General features: G+C 51.3%; 4 protein-coding genes across 4 annotated transcripts; 1 reads left to right on the forward strand and 3 right to left on the reverse strand.

Moving 5' to 3' along the window:
* Window positions 1-1,078: 1,078 nt before the first annotated feature.
* On the forward strand, window positions 1,079-4,631 carry N7496_004638 (uncharacterized protein; the record flags this gene model as incomplete). Its single annotated transcript, XM_056697567.1, has 7 exons — window positions 1,079-1,361; window positions 1,430-1,925; window positions 2,412-2,514; window positions 2,590-3,110; window positions 3,180-3,822; window positions 3,880-4,479; window positions 4,545-4,631. The coding sequence occupies 7 exons, from the start codon at window positions 1,079-1,081 to the stop codon at window positions 4,629-4,631; spliced, it is 2,733 nt and encodes a 910-aa protein (XP_056556092.1).
* Window positions 4,632-5,300: 669 nt separating this feature from the next.
* Window positions 5,301-7,653, reverse strand: N7496_004639 (uncharacterized protein; the record flags this gene model as incomplete). The annotated part of the gene is made up of 5 exons (XM_056697568.1): window positions 5,301-5,838; window positions 5,971-6,291; window positions 6,366-6,736; window positions 6,837-7,383; window positions 7,475-7,653. The coding sequence occupies 5 exons, from the start codon at window positions 7,651-7,653 to the stop codon at window positions 5,301-5,303; spliced, it is 1,956 nt and encodes a 651-aa protein (XP_056556093.1).
* Window positions 7,654-8,823: 1,170 nt separating this feature from the next.
* Window positions 8,824-13,269, reverse strand: N7496_004640 (DNA-directed RNA polymerase III core subunit RPO31; the record flags this gene model as incomplete). Its single annotated transcript, XM_056697569.1, has 2 exons — window positions 8,824-13,075; window positions 13,175-13,269. 2 exons carry the CDS (start codon window positions 13,267-13,269, stop codon window positions 8,824-8,826), a joined length of 4,347 nt encoding a protein of 1,448 aa, XP_056556094.1.
* A 661-nt stretch (window positions 13,270-13,930) lies between these two features.
* Window positions 13,931-14,869, reverse strand: N7496_004641 (phytanoyl-CoA dioxygenase family protein; the record flags this gene model as incomplete). Its single annotated transcript, XM_056697570.1, has 1 exon — window positions 13,931-14,869. One exon carries the CDS (start codon window positions 14,867-14,869, stop codon window positions 13,931-13,933), a length of 939 nt encoding a protein of 312 aa, XP_056556095.1.
* Between the last annotated feature and the right edge of the window lie 355 nt (window positions 14,870-15,224).

Genomic DNA, 15,224 nt, shown 5'->3' on the forward strand with positions numbered 1-15,224 from the left:
ACCTGCAGAGCCTGAGAGAGCCTGGCAGCCTGAAGAATTTGGCATCCCAGGCCACCAGTGAATGCCTAAGGCAGAAACAACACTCTTTCTAAGACGCGGAAAACTGTGGTCATTCAGAAAACCGTGGTCGTGAATCGGCATATTTAAAGGTACGAACCACAGTACTCAGAGAAAGATTTAGCATACGCTATATTTTGTGTATCAACTCTCAGTTCTCGCGGAGCACTTTGAATCAGCTTCTCATGGTCTTTTCTTCATCACTTTTTAGTTGATCCACCCGTCTGGTCTTCGATCCCCGCAAAATCCCTTCGGCCGAAAGATCTTCCACTATCCGAGTGATTTCCATAGCGGGAAGGCGGTGACACAGCTCAAATCTATTGGATGCACGTGATACCGGGAGTGTAGCAATAAACGTCTCTGAAGAGTTGAATTGAAGTGTGCAGCCACCATCATGGAGCAGTCTTCGGCACAAAATCAGATGCCGGGTCTGCCCCATGCGGGAGCTCCACAGGGGGTCCCATCGGGTGACTATTGGACTTCCCTTGATGCCCTATACCCAGATCCTCAGCTTCAAGCTCAATCAGCGCCGCCGTCACAGCAGCAGAACCCGTCTGCACAGCAGCAAGCTCCAATGGGTATCACATGGGATCATCCTGTATTCCAACAGCAACAGCAACGAGGTCCACAACAGCAAAATCCTCTCACACCTCAGTCGGACCCTAATCACGGCATATACTCGACAATTCCCCCTCCCTCTTGGCAGTCGAACCCGTTACAGACACCAGCTCAATATGGCAGTTCCCCCCAATATCAAACCCATCAACAAACCCCTCAATATCAGCAAGGCCAAATGACCTTTGATCCTCTATCCGAGACCTCGACATTTCCCTCATACTCCTTCCAGCCCGGCTACTTCCATCCACAACAACTTCCTCTCCAAGACTCCTTCCCCGCTCGTACTCCCCAAACCCAACACCAGCAGCAACCACGGCAGCCGCAGCAGCAATCTCATCAGCAACAGCAGCAGCAGCAACCGGGATATTCCGCTAGCGCACCGCAGTCCTCCATACAATACACCATGCCCTCGGGTTTCTCTCAAGATCTCTTGTCCAATACCATCGACCTCACCAACGACGACTACACGAATGCTGAAGCAGGAGTCTCCCACCAAACAATTGATCCGTCGTTCCTCAACGAGATGGCCCGATCGTCAAACGTAGCGCATGCTCTTCCCAACAACTTTCCCTTCGGAGGCTCGGTGGACTATGAGAGGGCCGATGGGCTCTTCAATTATTTCCAGAATGATCTTTCGGTTCAGCCACAATTAATTACACCTCATAATACCGGGGTAGCACAAATGGGTATGAGCCCTATATTGAATGACTTGTTTGCCATGTTTAATTTCTTTTCTTACTAATTGACGATCTAGGCGGACTTGCTCCGAGACCTGCTGGAGTCCCTCATCAACCACTTGCCCCAGCCCCGAAGAAGGTTCCGGCTAAGAAGGCTACGCAAGCCAAAAAGACCGGTGTAAAGGGACAGAAAAAGCACCAGGAAGAATCGGACAGTGGAAGTTCTGACGAATCAGATTTGGAGGTTGAACCCGAGCCGTCTCCGCTTCCTGCGGTTCGCTCAAGTGAGCCTCTTGAAGCTGCGCACTACGACACAATACAAGCAGTCTGGTCTCCGCGTAATTTACGTGTCCCCGCTGAGAAAGTTAAGGCCTCCTTGGTTGCCTTCAAGGATGTCGTGAAAGGGCTTCGCGATGGCTGGAAGGATCAAGTCCAAGCCATGAAAACCGCAGAGAATCAGGGAGACAATGACAAGGCCACCAAAATTAAGAACGCCGTGGCTCTCCAGCGCCGCATCATGGAGAAGATTATCTCCACCACTTTAGAAACAGGCCATCCTGTTATTGTTGAGAAGTATGACCCCCTCCCTTTGAGCTTTTGCTTTCCCCGTTCTACACTTCCCCCCTGTGGTTGGCATGGCCATAGTCTTCCCAAAGCAAATCGAGAGCAACACCCACGTAATTTTGTCCTTTGTCGTTCTGGATTAAATTCACTTTTGATTAGAATTGATCTTGGCTAGAATTAAAGACTCTGTTTCAGTGTCTTGAGGCTCAATACACGGCTTTGTGTAATTGAGCCCAAGCCCGCTGGAGAGGTCAAAAGCTATAAGTGGCAATCACTAAGGAAATTCGTCCGGAATTCCTTCAGACAAGCTACTCTATGCTATCATACAGAATCAGTGGAATTGACCCAGGCCAAGCGGAATGGAAGAGCCTGTTAATGCTCTCGTTTTACAAAGACTCCCTATCATGTTGCATGCTAGCCCATGCAGTCTTTTCGCATCATCTTTGTTTTGTCCTATTTGTCCAATCCAGATCACTAACCGTCATAACTATACAGGATCGGCGAACATCCAGTGACGTTATCGGTGTTCTATTCATTCCTGGCGGATCGTTTCCAGGCCACTGATCTGGAAGGTTCGTTGACATTGAACTTGCTGAAGGTATGTTTGTACCGAGAATTGACTCGAAGTTCAACCCCATTATAGATCCACGTTTAAATGCTAACCATTCTCCAGCTTCTCGCCCGTTTTGTGACTGTAGATGAGGAATTGCTGCAGAAAACTAACATGGCCAAGCTGCTTCCCCGATTTGTCAAGAAGGGAACACCGGCTGTCAAGGATCTTGCGCAGACTATCCTAGACAATGCTGCCGCATCTACCAAAAGGAAGCAGAGTAATTCAAAGCCAGTTAAGGAAGAGTCCCCGGCGAAAGGAGACTCGCCGTCTGTGGAGATCGTGGGCGGCAAACGCCCGCGGGATAGTGAGAGCAATAGTCAACCCGCTACGAAGCGGATGATTGTCACTTCCAATCCTAAAGACACCGTGAAATCTTCCGCTGTTTCAAACGGTCCCATCAAACGTGTCGCGGAGGCCTCCCTCAACGGAAAACTTACAACTACTCCGACAGCCCCTCGCCCCAAAGCACCAATCGCTCCACCCAAGCCAACTGTGATCTTTGGTGCATTAAGTTCAGCATCCAAGAGACTTGGCACGACCAACGCGGAGAGAAAAGCGGCTCAAGCGGCTGCAAAGTCCACGTATGTAAAACCTGATTTACGAATCGATATACTTGCATCGCCTCATGAATATTCTGACATCCACAACAGGCCTCCACCTGAAACAAAAGAGAAACCGGCTGCACCGGCTCCTAAGCCTGCATTCTCATTCGGTGACCTCATGGCGGACCTTAACAAGCCAAAGCAGGCGGTAGTCGTAAAGCCTGCTGAAGAGAAGCCCCCGGAGACCGAGGAGGAGCGCCAGAAGCGCCTACGAAAGGAAGCGCGGCGCAAACTACGGGTCAGATGGAAGCCGGATGATGCTCTGACCGACGTTCGGCTGTTCACGCACGATCCTGATGAAGAGCTTGGCCCTGGAGATGGGTCTATGCGAGGCATGGGGGATGTGAAGGGTGAGGGTAGTGTCCTCAAACTTCACAAGGATCTGGAAGAGCTAGAGGAGGATGATCTTGGTGGTATTCGGGAGACTGTTCTGAATGCCTACACTGGTCTATCCGAGATTCTCATCGAGGCTGCAGATATGAAGAGCGCCAACTTTATCAAGCGTGGCGGTGATGAGATGCCTGTCAGCACGGAGAAGACCGCACAAGATCAGCGCGAGGCTACCACTCTCATGGTGTTCCACGCCTCCCCTGCCGATGTCCCTTCAACCCCGAAGGAGCCCCCTACTGCTGATCCCAATGAAAGCGTGGCTGAAGTCATTCCATTTGGCGAGATCCCGGACAATATCAAGGTATGTTCTGAGTTTTGCACTAGACAAAGGTTGGTTGATTGTTAACGATTGCAATAGGCCCGACAGGAACGCTACTTTGACTATGTCAATCCCAAGCCAGCTGCAGCTGCAGCTTCGGGCTCCGCGCCAGCTCAACCCGCCGCTGCAAGCGCTCATGGGTTCGATTTGCCAAATCTACTCAAGCTCATCAAGGCTGGAACGGCGCCGCAACAGTCTACTCCTCCTCCACAGTCCCAGCCAGCCCCTCAGCAGGCGCCTATGACCGACCTCGAGCGGACCATCAACATGTTCCGTCAGCAGCAGCAGCAGGTCCAGCCTGCAGTTCCTCAAGTCCCGCAGATGCCACAAGTTCCTGCAACACAGCCACAGGCTGTGCCGGGCGCCGTTGATTTCCAACAGCTCATGAATGTCATGCAGCAATTCCAGCAAGGAACTGGCTTCCCCCAGCAGCAGATGACGCAATCGCAGCCACAGATGCAGCCTAATTTCGGGGCCATGTTCTCGCAATTCACTGGTCAGAATCAGCAGGCTGGTCCCTCTACTCAGGGCTACGAGGACCCGGAGCGCAAGCGGATGCGCGATAGTGCTCCCTACGAGGACCCCTACGACAGCCAATGGAGTCGCGGAAAGCGCACCAAGGCTCATGATCCAAAGCCTGTAAGTTTCATTCTGACTCGGTTAAGATGGAGATGAAAGTCATCAAATGCTGACTCTGAAAATAGTACAAGGTCGGACTAGTTGCCTGTCGGTTCTGGAAAGAAGGCAAGTGCCGTAAGGGCGACAACTGCACTTTCCGGCACGACTCTTAGACTCGTTTCGATGATCTCGACTAGATAGGTCATAATCTGGTCGCTCCCGGCAACATCCCCTCCCATACGCCACGAATCCTTCCCCTCCGCATTGTATTCTTACCCTACATCATATCACGATCATGCATAACAACCCCGGGAGAACCTCTTTCAGCCAGACAGTACGAGGTGTTGGTCGAGCTAGTCTTGATAGCGCTGGCGGAGGTCTGGCAGAATCAGGTTTCCTCGGGGTTATTTCGTTTACTCTCGCAACGTTTCGCATGGCCACTCCTGTTTCCCCATCGTACATCGGCATGGGACGGGGTGGCACCAGGCGTTTTCATCTTGATCTTTCTCGTTTCTCGTCTCTTCAGTTCTCGTGGCTTATGGTTCACCAGTATCTCATATTCTTTGCCTACCGCGGGTTGCGGAGGCTTCATTCTTAGCAGGGCGGGTCGCAGATAGGGAGGTCATCTTATGGCGCATGTTTTCTTTTCCTTTCTTTTTTTTTCTCGTGGGAATAGGGGAAGGGAAGGGGTCACCATGTACATTAAGATAATTTATTCCCTGCAATGAAGATTTCGATCCGATATCTTCCAAAGATATCAAAACCATGTAAATGTCTAGCGTATCATAAACTCATCATTTTAGTATCCACCTGCATGCCCAGTAAAAGCCCAATGAATGCTACTACGCAGTGAACATATTCGCCGGCTCCCCAACCAACCGACACGTATTCAGATACATTCTCTCCAGAGTCGCCCTCATAAGCTCCACATCAATCGATTCCCCACCCCAATACCCCAGCGTCTTAATGGCCACACGAACCAGCGCAGCCCACCGCCGCGGCGGATGCAACATCCACACGCCCGTCCGACGAGCATTCAAAGTACCCAGCACAGCAGCGATGATCTGCACCGCAGCGCCAAACGTAGACCGCAGAATACTCCAGATCCACTCGTGGCGGTGATGGTACCACCAGTGCGGGATGAGTTCTGCGCAGTTATCAATCGCCTTTTGGGCTTGGCTGGAGACTTCGTGGAAGAGCTGGGTGTTGCTTTGGAGGTAGGCTGGTAGGGAGTGGTAGTGGACTGCTAGGTAGAGGATTGGTCGGTAGATCTTTTCGAGGGAGATTGCGCGGCGGGCCCAGAAGTAGAAGTGGAGGTTTTTGGAGTCTGGTTCTGGTCTTGGTGAGGCTAGGGCTAGTTTCTCTTGGCTCATGTCGTGCCTAAAGGGGAATATGGAGGAGTGGTAAGTAAGCTGTGTGTCTTGTCTAGTGGGATTATGTTTCGGGGAGCATCGGGGAGCTAGTCAAGTGGCCCTGAAGTCTGATGTATGGGGTTAGATTGACTCGACTTACCAATAATCAACGACTTTGACAGCCTCGGCGGTCCTTTGGACTACGCTTCCAACATTGGTGATCCATTCATCTTCTCCGGATCTCCACATATCGATGAGCATGTCGTTGACTGTTCGGCGGTTGCATATAGCTCCAATATACAGGATCCAGCCTCTTTCTTCATCCGACCTGTTATTATCGCTTGGTGGCTTAGCAGGGCTGTCACTGTCATCCTCCATCTTGTCCTCCGGGGAGGTCGAGTTCGCCTTTGAAGGGAATGGGTCGGAGTAGCCCAAACTTTCTAATCCACTACTCCAAAGAGGAAGTTCGCTTTGCATTTCACTGCGAAATTCAAATTGGGTAAGTGGATACCCATTCAAATAAGGAAGGACTCCCCAAAAAAGATCCAAACTTACTGTTCAGCCTGTATACAAGACCAATATAAACGTGACTCGAGATTATTATAGTCCGCGTCGGCAGTCCATTGCTTCCTGCATAGGGATCGTAACCGAACTTCCAATCTGCAAGATGCCTGCTGGAAACAAAACCATGCTTGCAACGGACGCATCACATGTCTGTGATAGGAGCCCGCGAGAAGAAAACAAGCGATATCAGTGGGCGAAGTATGTAACGAGCCGAAACGCTGTTTCGCGGCATGAAAGTATGCCTCCGCGAGTTCGATATTAGCGTCTGTCGGGGGTGGCCCGGAGAGACGATCTAGATCCTCGGGGATCTCATCCAAGGGTATGAAATTCGAGACAGTGCAGCCTAGCGCGCATGCAAGAAGCTGCAATGCCGGAACAGAAAAAATAAGTAAATATCCTGGTATGTCTTTTTCTTCTCCAAGTCTAAACTCAATTGGGGGTCTTATGGCAAGGCATACACACCACTTGACATGATTGCCCGTCCCATCCTGGCCCCTGCACGGTGACCTCCCTCGCATAGTGCTCGAGCTTTTCTCTATCCAAAACCGGGTTTCGACGGTGGATCAATCGGAGATACTTCTTACATAAACACTGGATATCATCGAGTAGACCAATACCAATCTGTCGGGGCGGGATGCCCGACTGTGGCTGGCTATCCAGCGAATCGAGGAGAAAAGAGCGGATATGTCGTTCAGATTCGGTAATAACCTTATTGAAAACAGGCCACCGGAGCATATACTCGGCGGAATTGGCGGCGTACAGTGCCATGGGGTCATGATCGCCCGGGCGATCTTCAAGTCCGGAACTACTCCCATGTAGATTGTTGCTCCCCGATAGAAGATCGTCTCGGGGGCTATTATTGCTGTGCATACCCATATCAAAAAAGGAACTCCGGAGAGATCGGGTCGAAAAGATAGTGGATCCCCGATCTTGTTTCATTTCCTCTATTAGCGAAGTGAGATGGCTCAGTTGGGACAGGATCTCATTGTTGGTTGAATCAGAACTCGCCCTTCAGGAAGTGGAGATGGTTTAGCTACTGCAGCGGCGGCCTGAAAAGCCAAAAAAAAGCAAGACAATAGAGCCATACACAAACCACTTACTGGACAGGATGCGGCGAAGTCTCGGGATAGATGCAATCAACCCCCTGAATGGCACAGTAGCTACAGATTGGTCTGGTATTGTCGCACCGGGTCTTCCGTAGGCGGCACGTCTGACAAGCCGTGGGGGCTCGTGTCCGACTCTCGCGCTTCCTGACGAGTCTAGGCTCGGCGATATCCATGATGCCCTCGTAGTAAGATCAATAGTTTACTCTATTCAGGAAGTGCAAACAAAAAAATGGTGATCATGCAACAATCTCGGGGAGCATCGGGGAGCCGGGGAGGTGATGTTCTGAGGGTTTCGACAGAAGCAAGTGTGACCCATGGACAGCGCGGCGTACTTAGAGGGGAAAAGAACAACCCTGTCGTCAAAGCCGAAGCGGACTCTAGGCTGGAAACAAAGAACTGGACATTCGATCTTCTAGCTGGATACTGGGCTTGGCGGGTGTTGACGCTTGTGGCGTGGCTGGATGAGGTGTCGAGGTCGGCTCGAACAAAGAAACGGAGGCTATAATGCTGACAACCCACGCTTCGGACCTGCAATGACCATGGTCCGAGCAGGGATCTGATATTTTTTGATTGGAGAAAGCTGGGAATCCTTGATTGCTGTTGGACAGGTTCTCGTTGGGCGTGCTCTCCCCGAACAGGCGCCCGAGCACATCCAGGGAAGTCGAATCATGGAGCGTGTGTGCTGCAGAACCCCAGAATCGGTATTTGGTCATTTTCCGAGTGATAATGATCTTGATATAGGTATCAGCGCTTCGCATTTTCCAATCCAATGTTTGCAGAGGAAGACTGGCTGTCTCTTTGGGGTTAGACCGAGCAGTTGGCTTTCAGTCCTCCGTCATAAAGAGATCAGGCAGGGTATCCCTCGGATTAGAAAACCCAATAGAGGGGCCGTGGAGAGAGTACAAGTGCGATGTACACTGGAGGATACATCGAGGGACTGGCGGATTGAAAACTCGACACTTGCATCCCTGCGCAAAAGTACTATTCGCAGAAAGGGAGACAAATCCTCCCAAATCACGCAAATACGAGGTCTTGGAGAGAACATGGCCACTACCACCGAGTGTGTTCAACTTACTACGAAATCGCAGCTCACAAATAAAAAGAGAATTCGTCTTTTCCATATCATCACTATCGCTAACGTTGCAGAAAACAGCCGCCAAAAGGGCGCTAGTGGGGGGTGGTGTACATGTACAGAATGGGTCTGCCTCAGCAGAAACATGGAGACAGAAAAACCAGGAAGCTCATAGAAACGAGTCCCTCAAACGCCAGGAAGAAAATGCTGATGAAACATGCAAGAAGGAAGGGCATAGGAAGCATCCAGATAGTAGTAGAAGAGATCACCACTACCGGACTCTCTTCTTCCCTCTAGCGGGCTGAGGTGCTTCACACAATTCGGTCCAAGCATCCTCGAACCCAGTCTTCCGCGCGCCAATCTGTCCCTCGTAGAAGTTGAGCTTGCGTACAACCTCCATGGCACCGGTACCCAGACCCATCGTCTTGCCCATGATAATACATTCCGAAACACCCTCGATAAGGTCAGTGCGACCAGCACCACCGGCGTCGAAGAGGTGATCGGCGGTCTTCTCGAACGATGCCAGCTGGAGAACGGAGTCACGCATCTTGGCCAGACCGAAACGAGTGATACCCAGGACTTCACCCTTGTAGGTCATCACGTCGGCCAGGAGCTGCATGTGACGAGGATCAATGTCCATGTCCTTCATGACTTCACTGATTTCAGTAATGATGGTGCTTCGGGCGGCCTCGATACCGAGCACCTCACGAGCCTCCATGACGTTGTTGGTCCTAGTGTGCAAACCGTCCACACCAGCAGTAGTCATACACTCCCTCAGACCGTAGCCTTCCACTAGCAGAGTGTTGGTGGTTCCCTTCTCATCAGTTCGAATAATGGCACGGGCAGCCTGTGGGTGACCCATGATCTGAATGTTGGGCATCATGCGCTTCAGATGCTTCAGACGTAAGAAAGGATCGGCACTGGTAGCAGCGATCTCGGTCTTTGACAGGCCTTGCTTGCTGGCCGGATCAAGGTCAATGATGAGGGAGATAGAGTTGCGAGTCGTTCGGAACTTGAGGTCGTCGCCCTTGAATCGCTTGTGATTCTTAATGGCGGCAAGAATTTGAGGCACCGTGATCTCGAGCTGCAGATCATCAATCGTCTTCTGGTTGATCTTGGCAGTAATGTAGGCTTCATTGCCCGTCCAAATCTCATTGATCGAGTGAATCACATCGCGGAGATAAGTCTTCTCAATGCGACCCTTGACAATACGGGCAGAAGCAATTTGATCCTTGGTAACCAGCTCGCATGCAATGACCGGAGTACTGATTTCCTTGGAGGCGTTGATAATTTCCTTGATACGGGGTACACCCTGTGTGATACTCATACCGGCGACACCAGCGAAATGGAAAGTTTTCAGGGTCATCTGAGTACCGGGTTCACCAATGGACTGGGCACCGACGGCACCGACGGCATGGCCGGGCTCGACTTGAGCTTTCTTGTACTTCAACAGACAAGCAGCGATGAAAGCCCTGAGGGTGGTCTCGGTCAACTTGCCGGTATGGTCCAGGCCCTGTCGGCTTCTAGAATCGGAGGGGTCAATGTCACCACCACGGGAGATCAGCTTCTCAGCCTTGGCCTGAACGTATTGTTCGATAGAATCGAGGAAGTCACGAGCACTCTCAAACTGATCGATACCATGGTCGCTGCGATCCATGTAGCCCAATTCATTGCCCATGAGATCCACACGAGTGAGCTTGGCACGCTCCTTCTCAAGCATCTCCGCGCAGACCTCCATAATTTCTTGCGGCAATAAGCTTCGCTCGTCATTGTCGTAGGTGGTTGACTCGGAGTGGATGAAAGTTCGGTCGAAGTGCACCGGCTTAGCCTTACCCTCCATATCCACGGGATCCAGTTTATCGTCACCATACTGGAACTGCACAATAGCGGCGGACGAATTTCGCACGGTATCATCGTATCTGGTTGAGAGATCCTCGAGTGACTTCATCAACCGACGAGACATGTAACCAGTTTCGGCAGTCTTGACAGCAGTATCGACCAGACCTTCACGACCGGACATGGCGTGGAAAATGAACTCGGTAGGCAGAAGACCAGAGAAGAAACTGTTTCGAACGAAACCCTTGGAAGGAGGCTGACGCGCGTTCTTCGGGAAATGAGGCAAGGTTCGGTCCTGGAAACCATCCTGAACACGCGAACCACCGATAATTTGCTGACCCACAAGGGCAACCATCTGGGACACGTTGATACTGGAACCCTTGGAACCGGATGTAGCCATGATCAGGGGCGAGTTGTACTTGCTGAGCTGGGCAATACACTCGTCACCAGCTTGCTGACGGACCTTACTGAGAATACCAGACAGCTGGTTCTCCATTGTCTGCAGTTCGTCGCAGCCGGGGTACTTCTCCAGTGTGCCGGCCTTGTATTTGGCAATGACTTCGTCACAAGCAGCGTAAGCCGCTTCCACCAGATCATTCTTCGACTGAACCAGTCTGGCACTGGGATAAACATCTCCGATACCGATAGAAAAGCCAATGTTGGTGAACCAGCGGGCTGACAGCTTCGACAGACGGTTCATACCTTCAGCGGCAGCTGGTGGGCCATAATCACGAAGCATAATGTAGAACACATTGTCCTTCTTTCCGGAACCAATGGTGGATTTGTCCATGACACCACACATGACTTCGGAGTTACGAATCACTAGCCAGCCATCATTGGGATCCAGGTCCTTCGGCCGGCCGTCCTTGGGCTGCTTGAATTCACGGCAAGCAGCGTCAAGGTTGACAAGCACGGGGTCCTCCTTGTTAGGGTGCATCAAAATGTTGAAGACCTGTTTACCGGTCCAAAGCATCTGGGGCTTGAGAACGGATGGGGGTGGGAGATCGAATTTCGTTTCATGACCCAACATGTAGAGACAGATCTGGGTGAATGAGCGACGGTCGAAGAAGTTGTCTTTGCTGCTCAGCAGATATGCTGCACTGATGAAATCCTGAATGGCGGAAATGATAGGCTCTCCGTTCTTGGGGGTTGCCAAGTTGTTCTTCACACCCATCAATTCCATAGCTTCAGCCCTGGCCTCTTCCGTCTGAGGAACGTGCAAATTCATCTCGTCTCCGTCAAAATCGGCGTTGTAAGGGTTACAAACACACTCGTTCAGTCGGAAAGTTCGATGGGGTCGGACTCTGGCAAAGTGAGAAAGAATACTGAGCTTGTGCAGCGAGGGCTGTCGATTGAATAGAACGATATCACCGTCCTCAATATGACGCTCGACTGTATCTCCCTCCTGAAGTTCGTTGGCAACGTGCTTGAGGTTACCGTACTTCAGCATCATCTTGAATGTCGAGTCCTTCTTCATGAGGTAGTTGGCGCCGGGCCATTTCTTGGATCCGTTCAACACACGCGCTTGGAGCTTCTCTTTGTTGTAACGGGTCACAACCTCGGGATATGTCATGTTCTTGGCCACAAGTTCCGGGACGGCGACTTCGTCAACTCGCAAGTTGGGGTCGGGGGAAATGACTGTACGACCGGAGAAATCGACACGCTTTCCGGACAAATTACCACGGAAACGACCCTGCTTTCCCTTCAGTCGCTGTACAAAACCACGGATAGGCTTGCCGAGATCAGCCTTGTTCAGGCCCGGGACATCGCTGTTGATGTAGACTGCAATTTGCAATTGCATGTAATCCCAGCATTCCATGATTGTCTGCACTGGAGCACCTTTCAGCAGGGCGTTCTTGAGATTGATATTCGACTGAACGATATCTCCAAGCTTGGCTGTGAGATCATCTTCTGTCGATGCACCTTCTTGGCCCACAGACGGGCGAATACAGACCGGAGGAGCCGGGATGAATTGCCACAGGAACATCTCTGGTCGGGCTTCCTTCGGATCCAAACCCAAGAGCTCACAATCCGTGTTGGAGATTTTCTTAAAGAGCTTCAACACTCGTAAAGCATTCATATCATCCTGGGCCTTCTTGAAATGTTTTTCGATCTCCGAGTTGGAGTTTCTTGCTTCGGCGAAGGATCCGTCAAACACCGTCTTACTGATCGGAGGCTGCTTCTTGACGGAGGTTGAAGAGTTGAATGCGCGGAACTTGTCGTGGGTGATCTTCAAAGCACTAGAACCGGCCTTTTTCACGACACCGTTGATCGCCTGACAGTGTTCGCATTGTCGAGTCTTCCGGCAACGTTCATTGATGCGCTTCGCAATTTGCATTCGCCGAAGGTTATCCAATCCAGGGCGGCGCATCTCACGCAGGAAAGCACGGCGCTCCGCCTCGGGGAGCAGGATGCGCGAACATTCCTTACAGATTTCCTGAAGGATTCCAATCACGCGCTTGAAGTAACCGACATGGAAAGCAGGTAAGACCAGCCTGACGTGACCGAAATGACCGTTACATTCTTTCAACATGTGTCCACAGGTCTTGCACTGTGCCGTCTTGTTGGAAATACCCATGCGCGCATCAAGAGGGCCATTGGAGACAACCGCTCGGTCATGATCGAGGTCGAAGAACTTGCGGTCCGAAACTTCCACCACAGCTTGACTGACAATATCATCGTTGGTCCTGCAGGAGAGAAAAAAAAGTCCGAATGTTAGCGACCGGTCTCACGCGAAAGCAGCACAGCTTGGTTCTCAAGCCGAGAATAAAAGTGGGCCCACATACAAAACGCCAAATTTCAGTTCTTTGATCACTTTGGGAACACGGTCAATGACCTGGGCCTTGCCCAGGTCGATCTGGGAGCTCTCTGGGGGCTGCATTGCGCCGTTATCAAAGGTAGGACATGGCAGGGTGACTCAAAGCTGACTTGATCGTCGCAGGCGGGTGTCAGCCGCGATCAACGGGGATCACAGAGTGACAGATAGTCAAAACCTGCGCAGTAGTGACCTGAGATAGATAGAGAGTAAGAATATCGGGCAAGATCCCGGGGAAAAGTGATGAGAGCAAAGAATTGCGATGGCCGGAAGGAAATGAAGAACACCAACCGCAGCGGGGTTGGTCACGAACTTTTTTTCTGCCGTTGAAGCTCACACCGCCCATAAGCACGGATCAAGCATGTCGCCAACCAATCAGATCACTGGGAAGTAGTTATGCCCTTGCATACTTGTCATGAAGACCTCTGGTCTAGGATCTGTCCTATGGGGTGTTGAGTATCCAAAGCAGTTTCAACGCTGAGATAGCTATTACTCTACTGAGGACATGAAGCTATGTGCTATGTCCCAGGCTAGGGTATCTTCCAGTTCCGTTGTTACCTGCAAGACTCTTGATAGTTTGGCCCGGGTTACCCAATCATCTCTACACTGGAGTAAGATTGGATAGAGATTCTCTCAGGCTACATCGCAACATTGTGAATACTTAGATGATAGATGTATTTGCTTTAAACCCAACTCCAAAGCTATGGACATACTAGTAAACACCACTTCACGACTGATTCAACCTCGAAAACCCACCCTCAGGAGGCTGCAACCAATTCCTCTCATCATACTCCCACCCCTCAGCACCCTCAATAACATGGAAGGTATAAGCATACCGGCTCTTCTGGCTAGTATTCTTCTCACTCTTATGCAGCACATTCCCATGAATCAAAACCAGAGATCCAGCCTTGACAGTCAAAATCTCCAAATCCTCATCACTAGGTTCCTCAACCTTCTCCTCCTCCATACCCTTCGGCACCGAAGGCCCGTCATTCTCAATAAACTCGGTACCCTTGCCATCAGCCCTCCTCACGAATCGGCGGGCGATGTGGCCGCCCTTCCGACCCTTGTGAGAGCCCTTCCACATACCCAGCGTCGCATTGCCGGGTCCCGAATCTTGCAGGGCGTACCACCACCCGACCGCTGATGGCGGGTTCGTGTAAAGGAATTCCGAATCGCGGTGCGAGGGAACCGCGCCGCCAATGGAGGGCTGCTTGCAGATGACCATGCTCTGGAGGACGCGCGGGTCCATGAAGCCGAGCGATTTCGCTACGGCAGCGTTTTGCTCGTTCAGAGAGATCGCCTTGAAAGGAGGCGAGAGCGTGTGCAGAGAGTGTCCGATCTTGTTAACTGCCAGGTTCTTTGGCTTGATCAGTGCGGGGCGACCCGTGAGCGGATCAGGCTCGGAGGTGAACGCGTCCGGCTCGAAGAAGAACCGGATCTTGTCGCCAGAGTTTAAGAAGTAGTCATCGCCCACGTGCTCGGCCTGGTCATCATCGCCAGTGGTGAATTGCGTAAGTGGATGCGAGTCCAACGAGAAGTCGTTGAGAAGAGTGTCGGTCTCGGCCAAGAGAGACTCGATCTCAGCTGGGCTCAAATAGTCAGGGACGACGAGGTAGCCGTTCTCGCGGAACGAGGCCACTTGGGATTCTGTCAGGCCAGCCATTGTGGTGATGTAGAAGAAGAAAGAAAAAGATGGTGGAAATGGCGAAGTTGAAAAGGCGGGGAAAGTTGATAAGCGATATGGATCTGCCGAGATTGGCGAGATTGCGTGGGCTGTCGCGGAAGACCGTCGGTATGCGTATACTAGCTCCGCGATAAGAGCTAAGACTTCTCGAGTAGCCGACCCGTCTGAAGGTAGTTGACTAATTTAAATGACTCTACCTAAATCATTATTGGAGGGATTAATAGAAAAAAAAAGATTAAGAGCCAAAGTCCAAAAGTAGGTATCATTCGTCTTCGTTATACAGAGCAGACACTAGATGAACAATGCAAAAAGGCCAGATCCAAAAACGCCGCCA

The sequence above is a fragment of the Penicillium cataractarum genome (genome assembly GCF_028827025.1).
Source record: "Penicillium cataractarum strain IBT 29864 chromosome Unknown utg000004l, whole genome shotgun sequence".
Classification (NCBI taxonomy): domain Eukaryota; kingdom Fungi; phylum Ascomycota; class Eurotiomycetes; order Eurotiales; family Aspergillaceae; genus Penicillium; species Penicillium cataractarum.